At 39.9% G+C, this 16,639-nt stretch overlaps 1 protein-coding gene across 1 annotated transcript in view; it reads left to right on the top strand.

Moving 5' to 3' along the window:
• The window catches only part of FSTL5 (follistatin like 5), a 2,936,723-nt gene that overhangs the window by 2,123,551 nt on the left and 796,533 nt on the right, over nucleotides 1–16,639 (top strand). The window contains exon 9 of the mRNA XM_078677005.1: nucleotides 3,044–3,205. Coding sequence (XP_078533131.1) covers nucleotides 3,044–3,205 — 162 coding nt within the window. The remainder of the gene's footprint in view (nucleotides 1–3,043; nucleotides 3,206–16,639) is intronic.

Raw genomic sequence — 16,639 nt, 5'->3', positions numbered from 1 at the left:
TTAATTAATTAACATGTTTAATTAATTATATTAAATTACTTCCCACCCTATTCCCCAATAAACCCACAACCCGCTACTAAAAATAAAATAATAGTATTCACATAATTATCAATTAATCAATTAAACAAATTAATTATCAATTAACGATTAATTAATTACCAATTAAAACGTAATTGACAATTTATTCAAAATAAATACCAATTAATTAATTAACATGTTTAATTAATTATAATTAAATTACTTTCCACCCTATTCCCCTATAAACCCACAACCCGCTACTAAAAATAAAATGATATTATTCACATAATTATCAATTAATCAATTAATAAAAATTAATGATCAATTAACAATTAATTAATTATCAATAAAAATTTAATTGACAATATATTCAAAATAAATACCAATTAATTAATTAACATATTTAATTAATTATAATTAAATTACTTCCCACCCTATTCACCTATAAACCCACAACCCGCTACAGAATTAAATTACGCAAAAATTAAATAACATAAAATTAATTACTTACAATAAATTACAAATAAATATACACTTTTCACACATAAACTAACATATAAAACACTTTAAAATATTTGATATTATTAAAAAGTCGATAAATTTAATCACCTATATTATGTACTTCGATATTTTGACTGTCTATATTTTTAAATTCGATATTACAGTACTTACCTTTAAAACGATATTTTGGATGTCTATATTCTGTCCAGTCGATATTTTGTCCATTCCATATTTTGGACTCGATATTTAGGTTACTCAATATTTTGGAATCGATATTTAGACCATTTACCGCGGCCGAGGGCTGCCACTGGCGGCCGAGGGCTGCCACTGGCTTTCGGACTGAGTCTTCATTGTGACAGGTGCATCAGGGGTATGAAAGTCAGAGAAAGAAGGAGAGATGGAAGAAAGGCTCAGGTCTGGCTTTTAATTTTTTAAATTTTTTTATAAATGTTTTTATTGGTATTTACAAATTACATACAATAAGAAACATACGAAAAACAAATCGAAGGTGGTCGTGTGGGGCTGCATTAGTTCATTTATCAGTCTTTCTTTGTTTGCCCCAGATAGATTGGCCCACATAGAACATATAACATATAACACTTACAGCCTGATTCATGTAGGTAAATTGCACTCGCAATTGAATCTGGCCCTTTGCGAGTGCGATTTTTGCATTTGGTATTCATGATACCAAATGCAAAAATCGCTATGTAAGAATTTGCATATTTGCGTGGAATGGCATTTAAGGAATCTCTAATAGAGATTCCTCAAATGCTATTCATGACACAAAACAAAATAGCGATTTTGGACTTTTGGGGCCGCTATTTACCGACAGGTCAGACCTGTCGGTAAATAGCAAAAACTCAGAAAAATGCTTTTAAAAGCATTTTTCAAAGTTGCATGTAGCACACACACATGTCCTTTGGACATGTGTGTGCGCAACACCTGTCCAAAAGTGCATTTTAGGGGTGCTACAGGGCGTCCTTTGGACACCCCTGGCACCCTTAAAATCGCTATCTTAGTTGCGAGTAGCAAATTGCTACTCGCAAATCCCCATTCATTCCTATGGGCCTCTTGGCCCATAGGAATGAATGGGGAGTATTTGCGAGTAGCAAATTGCTACTCGCAAATAAAGAACATGTAGGAATCGCTATTTAAGTAGCAATTCCTACATGAATGCCGTTTTGCGTGTCCTCAATAGCGAATCGCTATGATTCGCTATTAGGGACACGCAAAACGGCATGTACATGAATCAGGCTGATAGTCTGTTGCGATTGTATTTGTTTTGCCAGAGCTGCTTTTCGTTCCCACTCCAGGCCTGCACTTAGAGGCCTTAATGCAACACTCAAGGTTCAGGAGCCTCCTGCAAGCAAGCATTGAGTGGATATTTGAACTACTCCTCTGTGATTTCAGTCTGCACTCTCTATAGGACTTGTGCTTGTAAAGAGAGTTGGCACAATTATCCAAGAAAGTATACCACACTTGCCTTTAATACACTTTTTACAGGCGGCTTGTGACACACTTAGTCGACAGTAATAAATAAATGGCACAGCTGCTCAGCTGTAGTAACTTACTACAGTTGAGTTCTGACAATCTAACACCTGCTGTCAAAGTCAGCAACCAATGGTAAAGGCAGATCAAAAAGCATAATTAAAGCTGCAGTTAAAATAACGAAAGCAAAACGAGTCTTTTCTTTTCCCTGCTCTGCTTTTCTAACTGAAAAGTGATAAGCAGAAAGAGGATATTTATGGCAAAATGTTTCTTGTTTTTACAGCTTTGGCAATTATAAAAAGAAAGAATCTCTATATGTATCTACAGAGTCAGCTCCTTCTTTTTAAACCAGGCCTGTATTAAACTGATTCTAATTGCTTTTAGCAACAATTGACTAACTACTTTTTGGTGTGGTTATTTTTGCACTGGCGATTCTACTCTAATTCTTCCTGTTTGCAAACATAGTATCTCTTTCTTAACAGTGCACCAAGGATTTACGTTTTTTGTGGAAAATGTGATGGTATGACCATTTATTATTAGGAATCAAGTACCCCACCATATGTTATAATGAAATTGCAAGTCACCTTGGAGTTCCATGACCTTATAAAGTAACTTGGCCTGCTGCCTCATTCTTTTATATGGTCCTAGAACTTCTCGGTAACAATAACGTCATAATAACAGTGAGGTAGTACTTTATCCCACATATCCAAGTTCTGGTATTCAAATTTTGAGATCTCCTGGTGATTGCATTGCAGAAAACAATAGAGATTGATCTCATCAGAAGTATCTTCGATTTTTTTATATCGTAATATTATATAAAGTGTGTTTACAGATTATAAGTAAAGAACCTCACAATCTGTAAAATTTCCAAAATTTGAGTTAAACGTGTAATCTTTAAAAAGCTGCTCAAATCTTCTTCTAAGTCAATTTTTATAACAGGTACTTTCTATGCTGGTTTTGATGTCACATATCTTTTTTAATCATGATAATAGTGTAGCTAGTTCTGAAAACAATATTTTGCTTGTTTTGTATGCAGTTCCGCCAGTTATTCGTGTTTATCCAGAGAGCCAGGCTCGGGAGCCGGGTGTGACAGCAAGTCTAAGATGTCATGCTGATGGCATCCCAAATCCCCAGCTTTCCTGGCTGAAAAATGGAATGGACATCACTACAAAGCTCTCCAAACAACTCTCACTTCAAGGTACACTGCATATATGGCATTATTTTTTTGTGTATTTATTTGTAAATGTTGGAATTAACCGTAGTTTATGAGTTAACATTTTCATATTATTGATTTTGTTCCTTTCAAATAATCAAACATGAGCTGTTTCAAAGGCTAAAAAGCTGTCTCACTGTTGAAATTTAACTTAGCTGCATCTTCTTTGACTTGCATTATTTGAGTGATTTACACATACCAAGATGTATAGCAGTGTTCGTCTGTTTTATTTTAATTTTATGTAATGTAAGATCTTTATGATTCAATACATCAGCAATTATGGTAGAATTATTGAACTATATATCAACATATTTATGTATTTGAGTATGAAAAACTTCTCTGGCCTAGGTCAATGTTTACCATTAGAATCCCTATTCTACAGCATACTGAAACTCTGGGGCTAGACACTTACTATCGTTGGCAGGAGACATAATTATAAAAAAATACAACTATAATAGAGCTGTATCCTTTTTTTATAAAGAAGATTCTACCATGCCTACGACTGCACTGTATCTATATAAACACCGACACATACACACACACACGCACACACACTTTGTATAGTGCATATTTATTTTGGGGTAGTTTCTTCAAATTTCATCTAACAATTGTATTGTATTGTATTGTAATTGCATTTGTATAGCACTTTACTACCCCATACGAGGCGTCACAGCACTTTTTTTGGCAAGTAGCACGCTACTTCAGGACCCTTAGGGGATTATTGGTGAATTACTTGTAGTGAAACATGCAAGTACATTTTATGTGGTGGATAGGATAGTCAGTTATTTTGATTCAGAAAGATAGCAGAAGGATAGAAGGAAAAAAGGTTTGCATTTTTACAGCGCTCGTTACCTCTGATGGGATGCTGAAGCCCGCTAATCTCTAAACCTGTAAAGGATTAGTGTTGAAAATTAGAATGTAAAATATGAAGTAATTTGAGTGGTGGATATGTTATTCAGTTTTTTGGACAGAGAAGGGTAGATGCAGGATAGAAGAGGGAAAGAGGTTTGAAAGTATACAGAGTTTGCTACCTCTGATGGGGTTTTGAAGCGCTTTTTTGGCGAGCTGCACGCCACCACGGAACCCATAAAGGATTAGTGGTGAGTTAGTATACTGGAACATGGAATTTGAGAAGTGAACATGTTAATCTGTTATTTTGACCGAAAAGAATAGTGGAGGGATAGAAGAGTGAAGGACTTTTTCAAATGTGTTTTTTAGGTCATAGCAGTAGGGGGAAGCTTTTGGATGAGTAAAAAAGGTTTTTTGAGGGGAAGAGTCAGAGGGAAGAGTTTAGAGAGGTTTGTTTTTGGGGATCGGTATAGTAAAAGAGGTGTCAGATGATGCAAGGAGGGGTAGAGTAGGAGAGAGTCTAGAAAGGTTTATTTTGGGGATCGTAGTAGTAGTATGAGGTTTGGGATAAATGAGAGAGTGGATGTAGAGGATATATTAATAGATGTATGATAGATGTATGAGGGATAGGGTAGTGCATTGGAAAGAGTAGTAAAAAGTAGTTTGAGATGAGTCAGAAAGTTGAGCTAGAAGATATATTGAGAGAAGTATAGCCTGATAAATAGGGTAGTGCATTGGAAATGCTAAATTAGAAGAAAATGATAAATATATAGATCCATAAGTACATTGGAAGTATATAGATGCATAAAGGAGGTAAGTATATGTAGATTAAAGATATTGATTGTGGTACAGGATGAGAAATAGGGTAGTGCATTGGATATGCTTTTTCAGGAGTAAAGCAACCGAGACACAGCTCAAAGTACATGGAGGTACATAGATGCACAATGGAAGCAAGTACATGTAGAACAACAATGATTTTTTTTGTTTTTTTTAACAACATAATTATTCTACACGTTTATACAAAACAATACACAAAGACAGGTGCATATCTATAGTGAAAGTAAATTGTGGGTGGGTATTACTGAATGGGAAAATGGGCAACATTTCTGGCCCTGGTCCTGACCAGTCTCGAACAGGCAACTGCCCTTGTCCTCTCTGCCCTTAGCCTCGACGCCCGGGCTGAGACACCCTAACCCTGACATTTTTATCCCTAGTAATCAGGTGACCCCTCCAGACAATGGAAACCCTAGCCCTAACACTATTCAATCACAACACTACCCCTAAAATCTGGAACCAGTAGGAGACCAGGACCTTACAACCAATCTTAGCCCTAATCCAAGCAACCAATCAGTTTAAAAAGCCCTGTTCTCTACATTCAATAATCTCCCTAACCACACCAGTAGTCCCAACCCAAGTCCAAGCAGCCAATGGCACAGGCAGCCTTAGTCCATACTTCCAACAGAATGCCTTACCCTACTCTTAGTCCCACACCTAGTCCTGCAACAAATCACACCAGGAATCATAATCGCTACTTCCAAATAAAGGCCTAACCTTAGCCCTGGTCCAACCATAGTCCCAACAATCAATAACACAGGAAGCCCTAGTCCCTACTTCCAATAGAAATCCTATCCCTATCCCTAGCCCCAACCCTATATTGATTGAATCACAGACCCAGAAACCAACCAGAACCCTCAAATACCAAACCAATGAGGACACTAACCCTAATCCAAAAGAAACACCAGATACAACCACCAATCAGTGTACACATATACAAACAATAGCAGACTATATAACGTCCCAGCTACCTCAGACAAGGTTTGCTGGCCAGGGAGTTGGAAGCTTCTGCTCTATTCAGAAATCTCCTAGGAGACAGACAGGCTCAATCCACACATTAGACTTCTACAGGTAAGGGCCTAACAGACTTGTCCTTTAACAATACTGTTTGAATAAAACTTGACTCCCTCTCCTGGCCAAAAAACGAAGTGCCCAGTCCCTATTAAATACAGTTTAAACAGCACACAGCAGAAAACTGCTGTCTCAGAGCACCCTCTGATGTAGAATACCCCTGTTGATGTGGTGGAGGGGTGGGGGCTAATTTCACTGATTTGTTAACACTAAATGGTGGCTTGGGGTACACTGCTTAACATACAGGTCTTAGCACAGAGCAAGGAGAAATGTGGAGGGAAAAACTGGTAGTCACAGGGAATGAGAGGGAAAAACTACAGAGTTCGGACATCAAATCCCACAATTCAACAGGTTAAATGGAAGTAGTAACGGACAGGAAATACCACAAGTTGAAACACAAAACAGGTGATAAATGATGCAATCACGGCAGGTTAAAAGTACAATTGTAAACTGTAACAATTACAGGGAAAGACAGTTAAAGAAATTTAAAAAAAGAAAAGATGCTGCAATCACAGGTACGGAAAATCGTTTTTTAGGGAAGAGACAGCACTAGTCTGCTTCCTTACCCCTTCCGGGACTCTGCTCACTTCCGTCTGGGGCACACGTGGGCTGCAGCTCACAATATGTAGGAGAATGATTTGGGGTGCACCCAGCAAAGCCTTAAGTGGCCTGGGCAAGTGTGAGAGTAGGGCTCAGATTTGCTTGGAGCTGGAAAAACCAATCAGCAGTCCCAAGTCTGCTAGCCTGGGGGTGGGGCTGGGACAAGGGAGCTGCTCTATTCAGAAATCTGCTAGGAGACAGACAGGCTCAATCCACACTTTAGAATTCTGCAGGTAAGGGCCTAACAGACTTGTCCTTAACCAATACTGTTTGAATACATTGTTGCTCCCTCTCCTGGCCACAAAACGAAGTGCACTGTCCCTATTAAATACAGTTTAAACAGCATGTAGCAGATTACTGCTGTCTCAGAGCACCCTCGAATGTAGAATATCCCTGTTGCTGGGGGGTGAAGAGGGTCTGGTTTCACTGACTTGTTAACACAAAATGGTGGCTGGGGGTGCACTGCTTAACATAAAGTTCTTAGCACAGAGCAAATGAGAAATTTGGAGGGAAAACCTGGTAGTCACTGGGAATGAGAGGGAAAAACTGCTTGCTGGATTCTCCGCACTGCAATCTGTGGCACACGTAGGCTGCTCTCATGAAAAAAATGGTGAGGGCCAGAGGACACATGATTCTGTGGCCACAGTGTTTACTGCCTAGTTATGGATCTACTACATCTACAACATCAATTTCCACGTAATTATTAAAATTTGCCGATTTCACAAAACATTGTTTCTACCTAAAAATGAAGAAAATAATACCGTAGAAAATGTGAAACATAACTTATTTTTTTGATACATACTCAAGAAATAAGCAGCATAATTGTGTCCTCTGTGCTGCATAATCCTAATTATCTAATGTTAAGGCTCTGTTGAGTTGTACAGTGACTGTCATTATAATGATGAATTTCATTTTTCACAGGGAACTCTGAAATATTGTTTGTTTCTCATGATACTATGGTTCACTGTGAAAGATGGGTTGTTATACCCCTGCATTATTTATAAATAAAAAGACTCCATGCTCAATATTAACAGGTCTAAATGTATAGCCATCGCATTATATGGTTCGGCCATTTGGGTTTACAAGCCAATAGAGGGGATACAGACAGCTGAAAATGTTTTTACGTTCCCTCTTGTCGGTCCCCCAATCCACTCCTACTTTTGTAATTCAACAGTAGTTAAGTGTTGGTTATGTGGTAGAGAGGTTGACGCTGGCCCCAGTGGTTTGCTGGGTTAAAACTTGGCTTAACCCCCAATTAACTCTGAATCATAAGATTATTAGGGACTGTGTTACCCTGGAGCGAGGAAATAATATTCCATGGCTATATCATGTCAAGAGCATTTTAACCAAGCTTGGACATCCAGATTTATTTGATTTCCCTGATAAGCTTAGAAAAGATAACTGATGTCGGTAGAGTGGGAGGAGTTGGAGTTGATGAAACCGTCAAGGTAAAGCCGGGATTAAACCTTATCTGAGGATTGTCACGAAACTGTTCCATCGCCTGCTTTTAACAAGATTTAGTTTTAACTTAATTCATTTCTTTCTGGGTAATTCGCAAGGCTGGAATAGGAAGTGTGAGTTAGGTCCCTGTACCTGTGACAACTTCTCCACTCAGGACACACAGGGCCCAATTCACGTTAGGCGATCTAACTTTACTACTCCTAAACTGAGAAAATCACTAACTTTAAGACTTTCGGTATTGACAGAAGGCATTTAGGAGTCCCAAAGTTAGGATTCCTAACTTCTGTAAATATCGAAATGATTAAGTGCTTTCTGTGAATACCAAAGTGAGTAAGTGCCTTGTGTGAATACCAAAATGGTAGTAAGTTTAGGATTTTGTCTTAAGTTAGTTCTGTGACTCTGCCCCAATGCACTTTACAATATTCTGTGACCATTGCAGTGTTATCCGCAGGAGGTTTTTAGTTCCAATTTTAAAGGGAAACGGTTTTATAGAGGTCAAACACCCTTTACTGTACCTTCAGTTGCTTAATGACCCATGGAAAATCTTTAACATCGCAAGTTTTTTAGTCGCAGCTGTGAGACTTAGGAAAATACGGCACCCTATGTAATCTTAAGAGTATCCGCTAAGTCTATGTTACTAGCTTCCCAATACTTACCTTTTTATTTACAAAATACTTTTATCGCACTGTTTTATCTGTTTTAATACCAGCAAAGATTTTTATGTAACTCAATCAATTCTGGTTTATATCCTCCCTTATCTTTTTATGCCGCCCATATTTTGGAGGATTCGGTTTTGATGTTTTACTGTATATTGTACTGTGATTTATGTATGGTACTTTTATGGTTTTTATTAACCGAATAAAGTGGTTTTGATTGATTGATATAATTAAAAACATCAAAACATGCGATGTTGATATATTCATATGCAACATACATATCTCTAAATAACTGTAGATATCTAAAGAGTAGATCAGGATATGATGCTGTTAAAAATGAAAGCTGAGATGAAATAAAGATATCACTTATTCTACCAGAATTGAAACATGCATTCCTTAGGTTTAATTCAACAACACACTGAACACTTTCTATAGGTTATGAAATGTAATCATCTTTAAACTTTAATATTTATTTTTTTAGAATGAGACCCAATTTTATCCATATATGATTCTGGAATCAGTTGTCAATTGCTGTGATGTCTCTCCAGTTTGATTGTTTTGAGGAAATCAATTATTTTGCACAGTCATTCACATTTTTCTGCTGCCTGGTATTGCTGGTGCACAACTAGGTAATAATGTACAGTTTCCGTGAATGTTCTCCGACCTGTAAAACATGGTAAAAGTGGCTAACACTCAATTGGCATAACTAATTTTCCAGTAAGACCATACTTTATCGAGCAGGAAATACACTAATAGCATCTGGTTAATTGTGACCGCAGGATTGAAGCAGATATTCTGTCATCCTCGAAGCTGACAAGGAAAACATGGCTTCAGGATTACATGTGTAGCCAGTCTGATTTTAATTCCACAGGTGGACCTGTTAAATAACTATATTTTTACAGGAAGCAACCCAACTTTTATTATGAAGTATGACACCATTAGATAGGTCTTGTGACCCACAAGGTATTATGCCTAGTATACAAAAGTGGAACATTAAAAAAAAGGGATAGCATGTCCAGCAGTGACTAGCCTCAAAAAACTATTTTCACCATATGGAGCTGTAGGGGTTTCTATGACAAAAACATACATGTTAAATAAAACAATTTGTAACTCTAGTTTGGATTAAGATCCATAATGTATTCCACTGCAATTTTTAATATGTATTAAATCTTGTTGAATCTAACTGCTCCAATAGCAGAAACAATGACTTGGGCCTCTTCGTATAAAGACCTGGTTATGAGGTATGTGACTCATCATCTCTCATGAAAGGTACTTGGGGAAAGGTCAGGAACTTCCATAACTTGAAATGGACCAGGATAAGACTCTGTTCATCATTAACTGTAAATTGAGACCTGGGAAGACAGCTTCTGTGATCCCAGAACAGGTTTAGTGTGGTTGAGGAGTTTGAGACTGTTCTTTTCCTTGGGCCACTATCCTCCTCCAGTGACAGAAATGTTCTGTCACATTGATTCTTTTCTAAGTAGAGTCCACTCTTGGAAAATCTTCAATAATACAAACAGAATGTGCTGCCAAAGGGGGAAGGGTTGCCCTTGGGAACGTTATTGGTCATTGAACAGAGAGCCTCTACCACTTACTGCTTAGTGAACTGTAAAAACATGGAAACCTGTCCTCAACTACTCAGAAAACATCTGTACCTGTGGAATAACAAATCTCGCAACACCTTAAAACATCTCATTGTGAAAATCAATTAATTGCAACCCAAGTTTCACTGTTAAACTTCGGACGAACTTTCACCAATCCCCGCGCAGCCTTACACCAGCCGACCTATCCCAGAGCGGTGCGCACTGATGTCACTGCTCCCTCTTTGCAGCGGCTCACCCTCCTTTACAATTTCACCCCATACACTCGCTCACACATTTGTACTAACAAGTAACTATATATCCAAAAGCTATTACACCAAGGAACTGCTCCTAACACAGTCACAATAACTTACCGTTAATGAAAACAAATAATGTCCGTCTGCTAAAAGATCGATAGAACACTCCTACAAGAACATTCATCTGTTGTAACCCCCGACCTGTGTTGGTCACTCAGTCCGTAGTCCACCCCCAGTACCTGAGGCTTCCTACCTGTGACGTGCTCCTTCATTCACACAAAGTTCCCTGTCACAAGTGAATCGTTGATAGCGCTTCACGACACTCACAGTATTGATCAGACAATTACAAATACAAAACTATACCGGGATCTTGGACTTCTCTTGAGTCCGCTCACCAAACTTCCTTATCAGCACGTGTCTGTACCTGTAAACCGATAAACCCACATTCACTCAACTTGCATCCCAACTTCGCAAGCCATCACACAAATAATTCATCACCGCAATCTAACACACCACACAGTTTCATAATCACGCTACCACTGTTTCCGCCGCACCATCAACGTCTGTCGACTTTTATCAAACTTCGTGGTTGTCTACTTCGTGTCCAAAACCCTATTAATTTTCCAACCCTACTACTTATTTCTCTTTTCTCCCCTCACTTTTACAGGCTAACCACCCTCTGCTACCATTTGATTTCGCTAAATGATACTCCTTGCCTTTCCTACTAAATTCAAGGCCGATGGTCTTGTAAAGCCAGCTAAAAGTGTTGAGGGGAGTAAAGCAATCCAAGATTATTCTTTTTTTTTGTCCTCATTTGCCTGCACCTCTTACCCACAGACTTTATAGCCAACCACCTATTCATGCGACTCGGGATAGCACGCACTCACAATCTCCACCTTTTTGGAGAATATTCTGGCGGGAGACCGAATCTGGGTTTACTGAGGTATTTTGTGACGAGTGGCGACCAGCCATACCCGACACAGACTCCATCAAGGTAGGGACTACCACGAGGTCCTTTTCTTGTCTAACGGAACCGCCACAGTGGACTCTGAAGTTTGGAGGCATAATCATAGGACCGGGGAATAAAAAAAAAAAAACCCGGTACTCTAACACCAAGAAGATAACAATTTCCAAAAAGAGAGGTTTTGTCTACTGCAAGATCTAGCCAGGTCTACTTTTGATGTTTCAATTAAAGATGATAGCCAGCTGGCATGTATTGGCGCCTTTGAGTTCACCCAGAATTTACATATCTGACGTCTGGCAAGTAAAATTGCATAAAACAGTAACGACCTTGCTGTACCAGTCACATTATCAGCCATTCCAGAAATTATCAGTGTTAATGAACAGGTTAAGGATACTTTAAGTATCGAGCCCAGTGTATCCAGGACTTCCGCCCAGAAAGTCTTGATTAGTGGGCAGTCCATAAACATGTGAACGTCCGATGCGCCCTGAAGACCGCACTTATTACAACCTTTACCAGCTTGGAATTTTGCCAGCTTTTGTGGTGACCAATAGGCTCGGTGTAGTGTGAAGAGGTGGTTTCGCCTTAACCATGCCGGTTTGACAGTTTTATATAAAAGTGTGAATGATCTTATCCACCAATCTTCTCCTTGAGGGAGCATATCCTCCGCCCATTTTTCGTCAGGAAGGTCGAAGTCTCCGTCCACCTCCTCCGAAATTGCCCAGTACCACTGTGCCACTTCTTTGCTTCCCTGTGGTTTCTCCACCAGTTGTTGTTCTAACATGCTACACCTCCCCACCAAGGCGTTCTTTTTGAAGAGCTCTCTAGACCAGCTTACTAGTTGCATGTATTTAAACCTTGATAGTCCTGGGCCTACCTTTTCAAGCAAATTATCCCATGATATTAATGCCCCACCAGCTAACAAGTCCCCCCATCTCGTGATTCCCCCTTCTCTTAGTGGCGTCGAGAGGTTGTCACCTAAACACGGTGGGAGCCCCGGCGAACCCCACATTGGAGCCCAGTTTGAGTAGTAGGCCAGCCTTGTTGACCTCTTAATCATTGTCCAGGTTCTGGCCAACGATTGCAAGACCTTCAACCTCACCTTCTTGAAAAATTTCTGTTCTCCAAATTTGAATAAAAACCCGTCCATTGGCAGACCCGTTCCAGTTAACATGGCCTTAAACATTCTCCCTACTGTCGAGTCCGTTGGGGTCTTCAGTAGCATTCTTGAGAATGATAGCTAAAAGGCCCAGGCGTAGTATTGTATGTCTGGAAGGGAGAGCCCACCCTTTCCCCTCCTCCTCCTCAGTTCCTTCCATGCTATCCGAGTTGCTTTGTAATTCCACACAAACGAGTTAATGTCCTGTTGGCACTTTCTTGATTTGTTTTGAATCAAAAGCTAATGGAATGCTGTTAAATATAAATGTAAGCTTTGGTATAATTGACATTTTTATAAGGCTTACCCTCCCATAGATCGTCAATGGGAGGAATGTCCATGCTTTAAGAAGCGCCCGACATTCTCGGGATATCCGATTCAGATTTACTTGAGCTATATTCTTAACTTCCTGGGTGATCGTAATTCCCAGATAGCGCATTGAGGAGGTTGTGTCCAATTGTGAATTGTTAATATTCCACTCCATTATTTCGGTTTTCCCCGCATTTATCTGGTACCCCGAGATTTCCCTGAATTCTTCTGCTCTCCTAACAACTGTTGGAAATGCCTGAATGGGATCTGACGTATATATCAGGATGTCGTCTGCATACATGCCCAGACGTTTCACCCACCCACTGAACTCAAAGGGGATAATACTCTGTTCTTCTCTTATTATCTGCGCAAAGGGCTCTATATAAAGATCGAACAGAAGCGGGGAAAGGGGACAGCCCTGCCTAGTTCCTCGTGAAATCTTAAATGGCTCAGTGAGTGTATCATTTACTAGTAACTTAGCGGTAGGAGCTCTGTATAGAAGCTGGATAGTACGGCAAAATTTCTCGCCTAGTTGGAATTTTCTTAATACAGCTGTCAAATAGAGCCAATTGACCCTATCAAAGGCCTTTGTGGCATCTAATGTTAGGGTGGCCAGGGGTAAGGAAAAAGTTGTGGCGATGTCTATCGCCGCAACCAAGTCCCTGGTTAGGTCCGCCATCTGACGTCCCCTGATAAAGCCCTTTTGATCCTCATGGATTATAGAGCCGATCTCGCTTGCCAAACGTGCTGATAAAACTGCAGCGAAGATCTTATAATCTATATTCAGCAGCGAGATCGGCCTATAGGACCCGCAGTCAGTTGGATCTTTACCTGGTTTTGGTATAAGGACTATAGTTGCTTCGCTCCATGATGCAGGAGGCACTAACCCTTTTGTAAAGATGTTGTTAAATAAATAAGTCAATGTTGTTACTAAATCTGAACACAAAACAGTTCCCCTGGGAGGCCATCTGGCCCTGCCGCCTTCCCCTGCTTTAATTGACCTATCGCCTTACTCACTTCCTCCTCTGATATCTCCCTATCAAGGCGGTCGATCTGATCTCCAGAAAGGGTAGGTAGTTGAATCCTATCTAACCATAGATTTCTTGCCTGGGGATCGTCTTCAATATCTTCGGTATATATGTTTTGGAAGAACTCCTGAAAAGCCCTACCGATCTCGGTATTGGTGTTCCTAACAGTAGTGTCTCCCTCCTTACGGATGCCCTTTATAAACTTTTTAGATTTGTCTATTTTGACTTTCAAAGCTAAAACCTTACCCGCCGCCTCTCCGTATTCAAAGTTCGAAATCTTGCTTGCCTCCCACCTCTTTTCTACTCTTTCCTGTAGAATTTTATTCAGTTCCTGCTTCAATTTATTTCGTTCTTCCTGCTCTGCAGAGGTACCCCCAGAGGACCCACACATCCTATCTAGACTAACCAGATCCCTTTCTAGGTTCCTGATTTTTTCCCTGTAAACTTTGCCTCTAAATGATGCACGATTTGTAATATGCCCTCTTAAAAAAGCTTTGAGGGATTCCCACACTATACTTATTTCCACAGAGTCTAGGTTTATTTCCAGGAAGTTTGACACTTCTTCTGCCAACAGGTCGGTCTCCACCTGATCTAAAAGTATCGTCCGACAAAAGGACCATGACGAAAAAAAAAATTGTCGCGTGAGTGTCAAAGAGAACATTATTGCTGAGTGGTCTGAGAGGTGTGGGGGTAAATACCGTAGCCCCTTCACCGTCTCTTGAATACTGTAACTAAAGAGAGCATAATCGATCCTCGACCCATGTTTGTACTTAAGGTTCCTATACGAAACCCCGAGAGCATTCCCAGCCCTATCTCTCCATACATCTGCCAACCCCAGGGACGACATTATGGACAGCATAACCTGTCTTGATTTAGATGATACCAGCGCTCTGGAGTTTGGGGACTTATCAAGCTTGGGGTTTAGGACGATGTTGAAGTCCCCCGCCCATATGATAGGATGATTCGATGTGACTAATGCCCCTTGGATTTTTTGGAGGTAGGATGGGTCGTCCTGGTTCGGACCATAATACCCTACAAGTGTATAATGTTGACCATCTAACGTTATTTTACAAACCAGCCACCTGCCACTAAGATCTTCCTCATAAGCCAAAATTTGTGCTTTCGCTGATCTTTTAAACAGAATGAGAATCCCACGGATATTGGCGGACTGATTTGTACAAATAAATAAATCAACCCACTTCTGTGTTTTCAGTATTGTTTCTACTTCCTGTTTGAGCAGGTGTGTCTCCTGTAACACTATTATCTGGGCCGGGGAATCCCTGAAGTATTGTAAAATTCTATTTCTCCTCCCCTTCACTCGCAGCCCATTGATGTTCCAGGATAGAAAGTGTATGTCTGTCATATTTTTTCTCCTCTTCTGAGCCTACACGACTCTTTATATCCCCCTTTCTTTAGCACAGTTTTTAATCTCTCTCGAGGTGGCATTGTGGTATTCGTTGATGTCAATTGATATTGTTTGTGAGCGAACTTAAGGGTGTGATTATAAAAAAGAAACTGAGTACAGGCATCTGATGTTTTTTCATTGCCCCCCCTGCCCACCCCCCACCCTTAGAAAAACCCCCCTCACTTCTCCTGGCGTGTTGGTTTGCCAGGTTTACGTAGGTGTGTTGGTCTCTATCCCCATCTACCCTCTAACGGTGAGACTGATTACCTGCTTCTTTTTCTATATTATTTATGTTTAATTTTAGAAGTGGTTTCTTTAAATAAGAGTAAATAAGAGAAAAGAAGGGGGTTTTTATTAATTTTGTATCTTTTTTTTTCTTTTTTAATGTTTAGTGTGTTTTTAGATTATGGTTTGTGTTTTTTCCTCTATAACCTTATACCTTCCCTTTTGATTTTTTATGTTTTTTTTTTTGGTTTTTTTAAACTATTTTTCCTTACATTTGTGCTACATTTTATGTTTTAGGATTTTTACTCATTATTTCCACTATTTCCTTTAGAGGCTAGTACTTCACCCCCGCCGAATGACTATAAGGTATATTTCCTGTTCCTAGAGCTTCGTTCTCCCCGCATGTTCAGAGATGGAGAGAATTAACTCATCTGCTTCCCTGGGGGAGCGGATGTTGTACATCTTATTGTTGTACATTATTTTTAGAAAGGCAGGAAACCTCATTTGTACCGTTGCCCCCACTGCCCTGAACTTGTCCATTCTTTGCCCTAACTCCCACTGCCTTTCTAAGGTGACCTTTGATAAATCTGACCGCACCTCAAATGAAAAGTCCGGAGCTTTTAGTGGCTTTGCCTTCAGGGCAAGATTGAGAATCTTCTCTTTCAGGGAGTATGTCAGGAAATTCATAAGAATTTTCCTTGGCTTCACTCTCCCAGAGTTGAGGCGAAATGGGTCCCTGTGGATTCTCTGAATGTCTTTGGCCAACTCTTCCTCAGTTTCTTCTAAGTTGAGGGCGCCTTTTAATAGAGATACTACGTAAGTCTTAAGGTCCCCCCCTTCCTTTGCTTCAGGAACCTTTAAGATTCGTAAGTTGTTTCTTCTAGAGAAGTTCTCTAAAGATTCGACCCTTTCCCTCAACTCGTCCCCCTCTTTCCTTAGGGAATGGATCCTGACTTCTGCTGACTCCAGATTGGCTTTTAACTCCCCTACAGATCCCTCTAGTGTCTCTGTTCTCTCTGAGAGCCCG

This window comes from Lissotriton helveticus, chromosome 2_1 (assembly GCF_964261635.1).
Source record: "Lissotriton helveticus chromosome 2_1, aLisHel1.1, whole genome shotgun sequence".
Classification (NCBI taxonomy): Eukaryota; Metazoa; Chordata; class Amphibia; order Caudata; family Salamandridae; genus Lissotriton; species Lissotriton helveticus.
The sequence above is the reverse complement of the archived record's forward strand: the minus strand, read 5'-3'. Positions and strand labels throughout refer to the sequence as shown.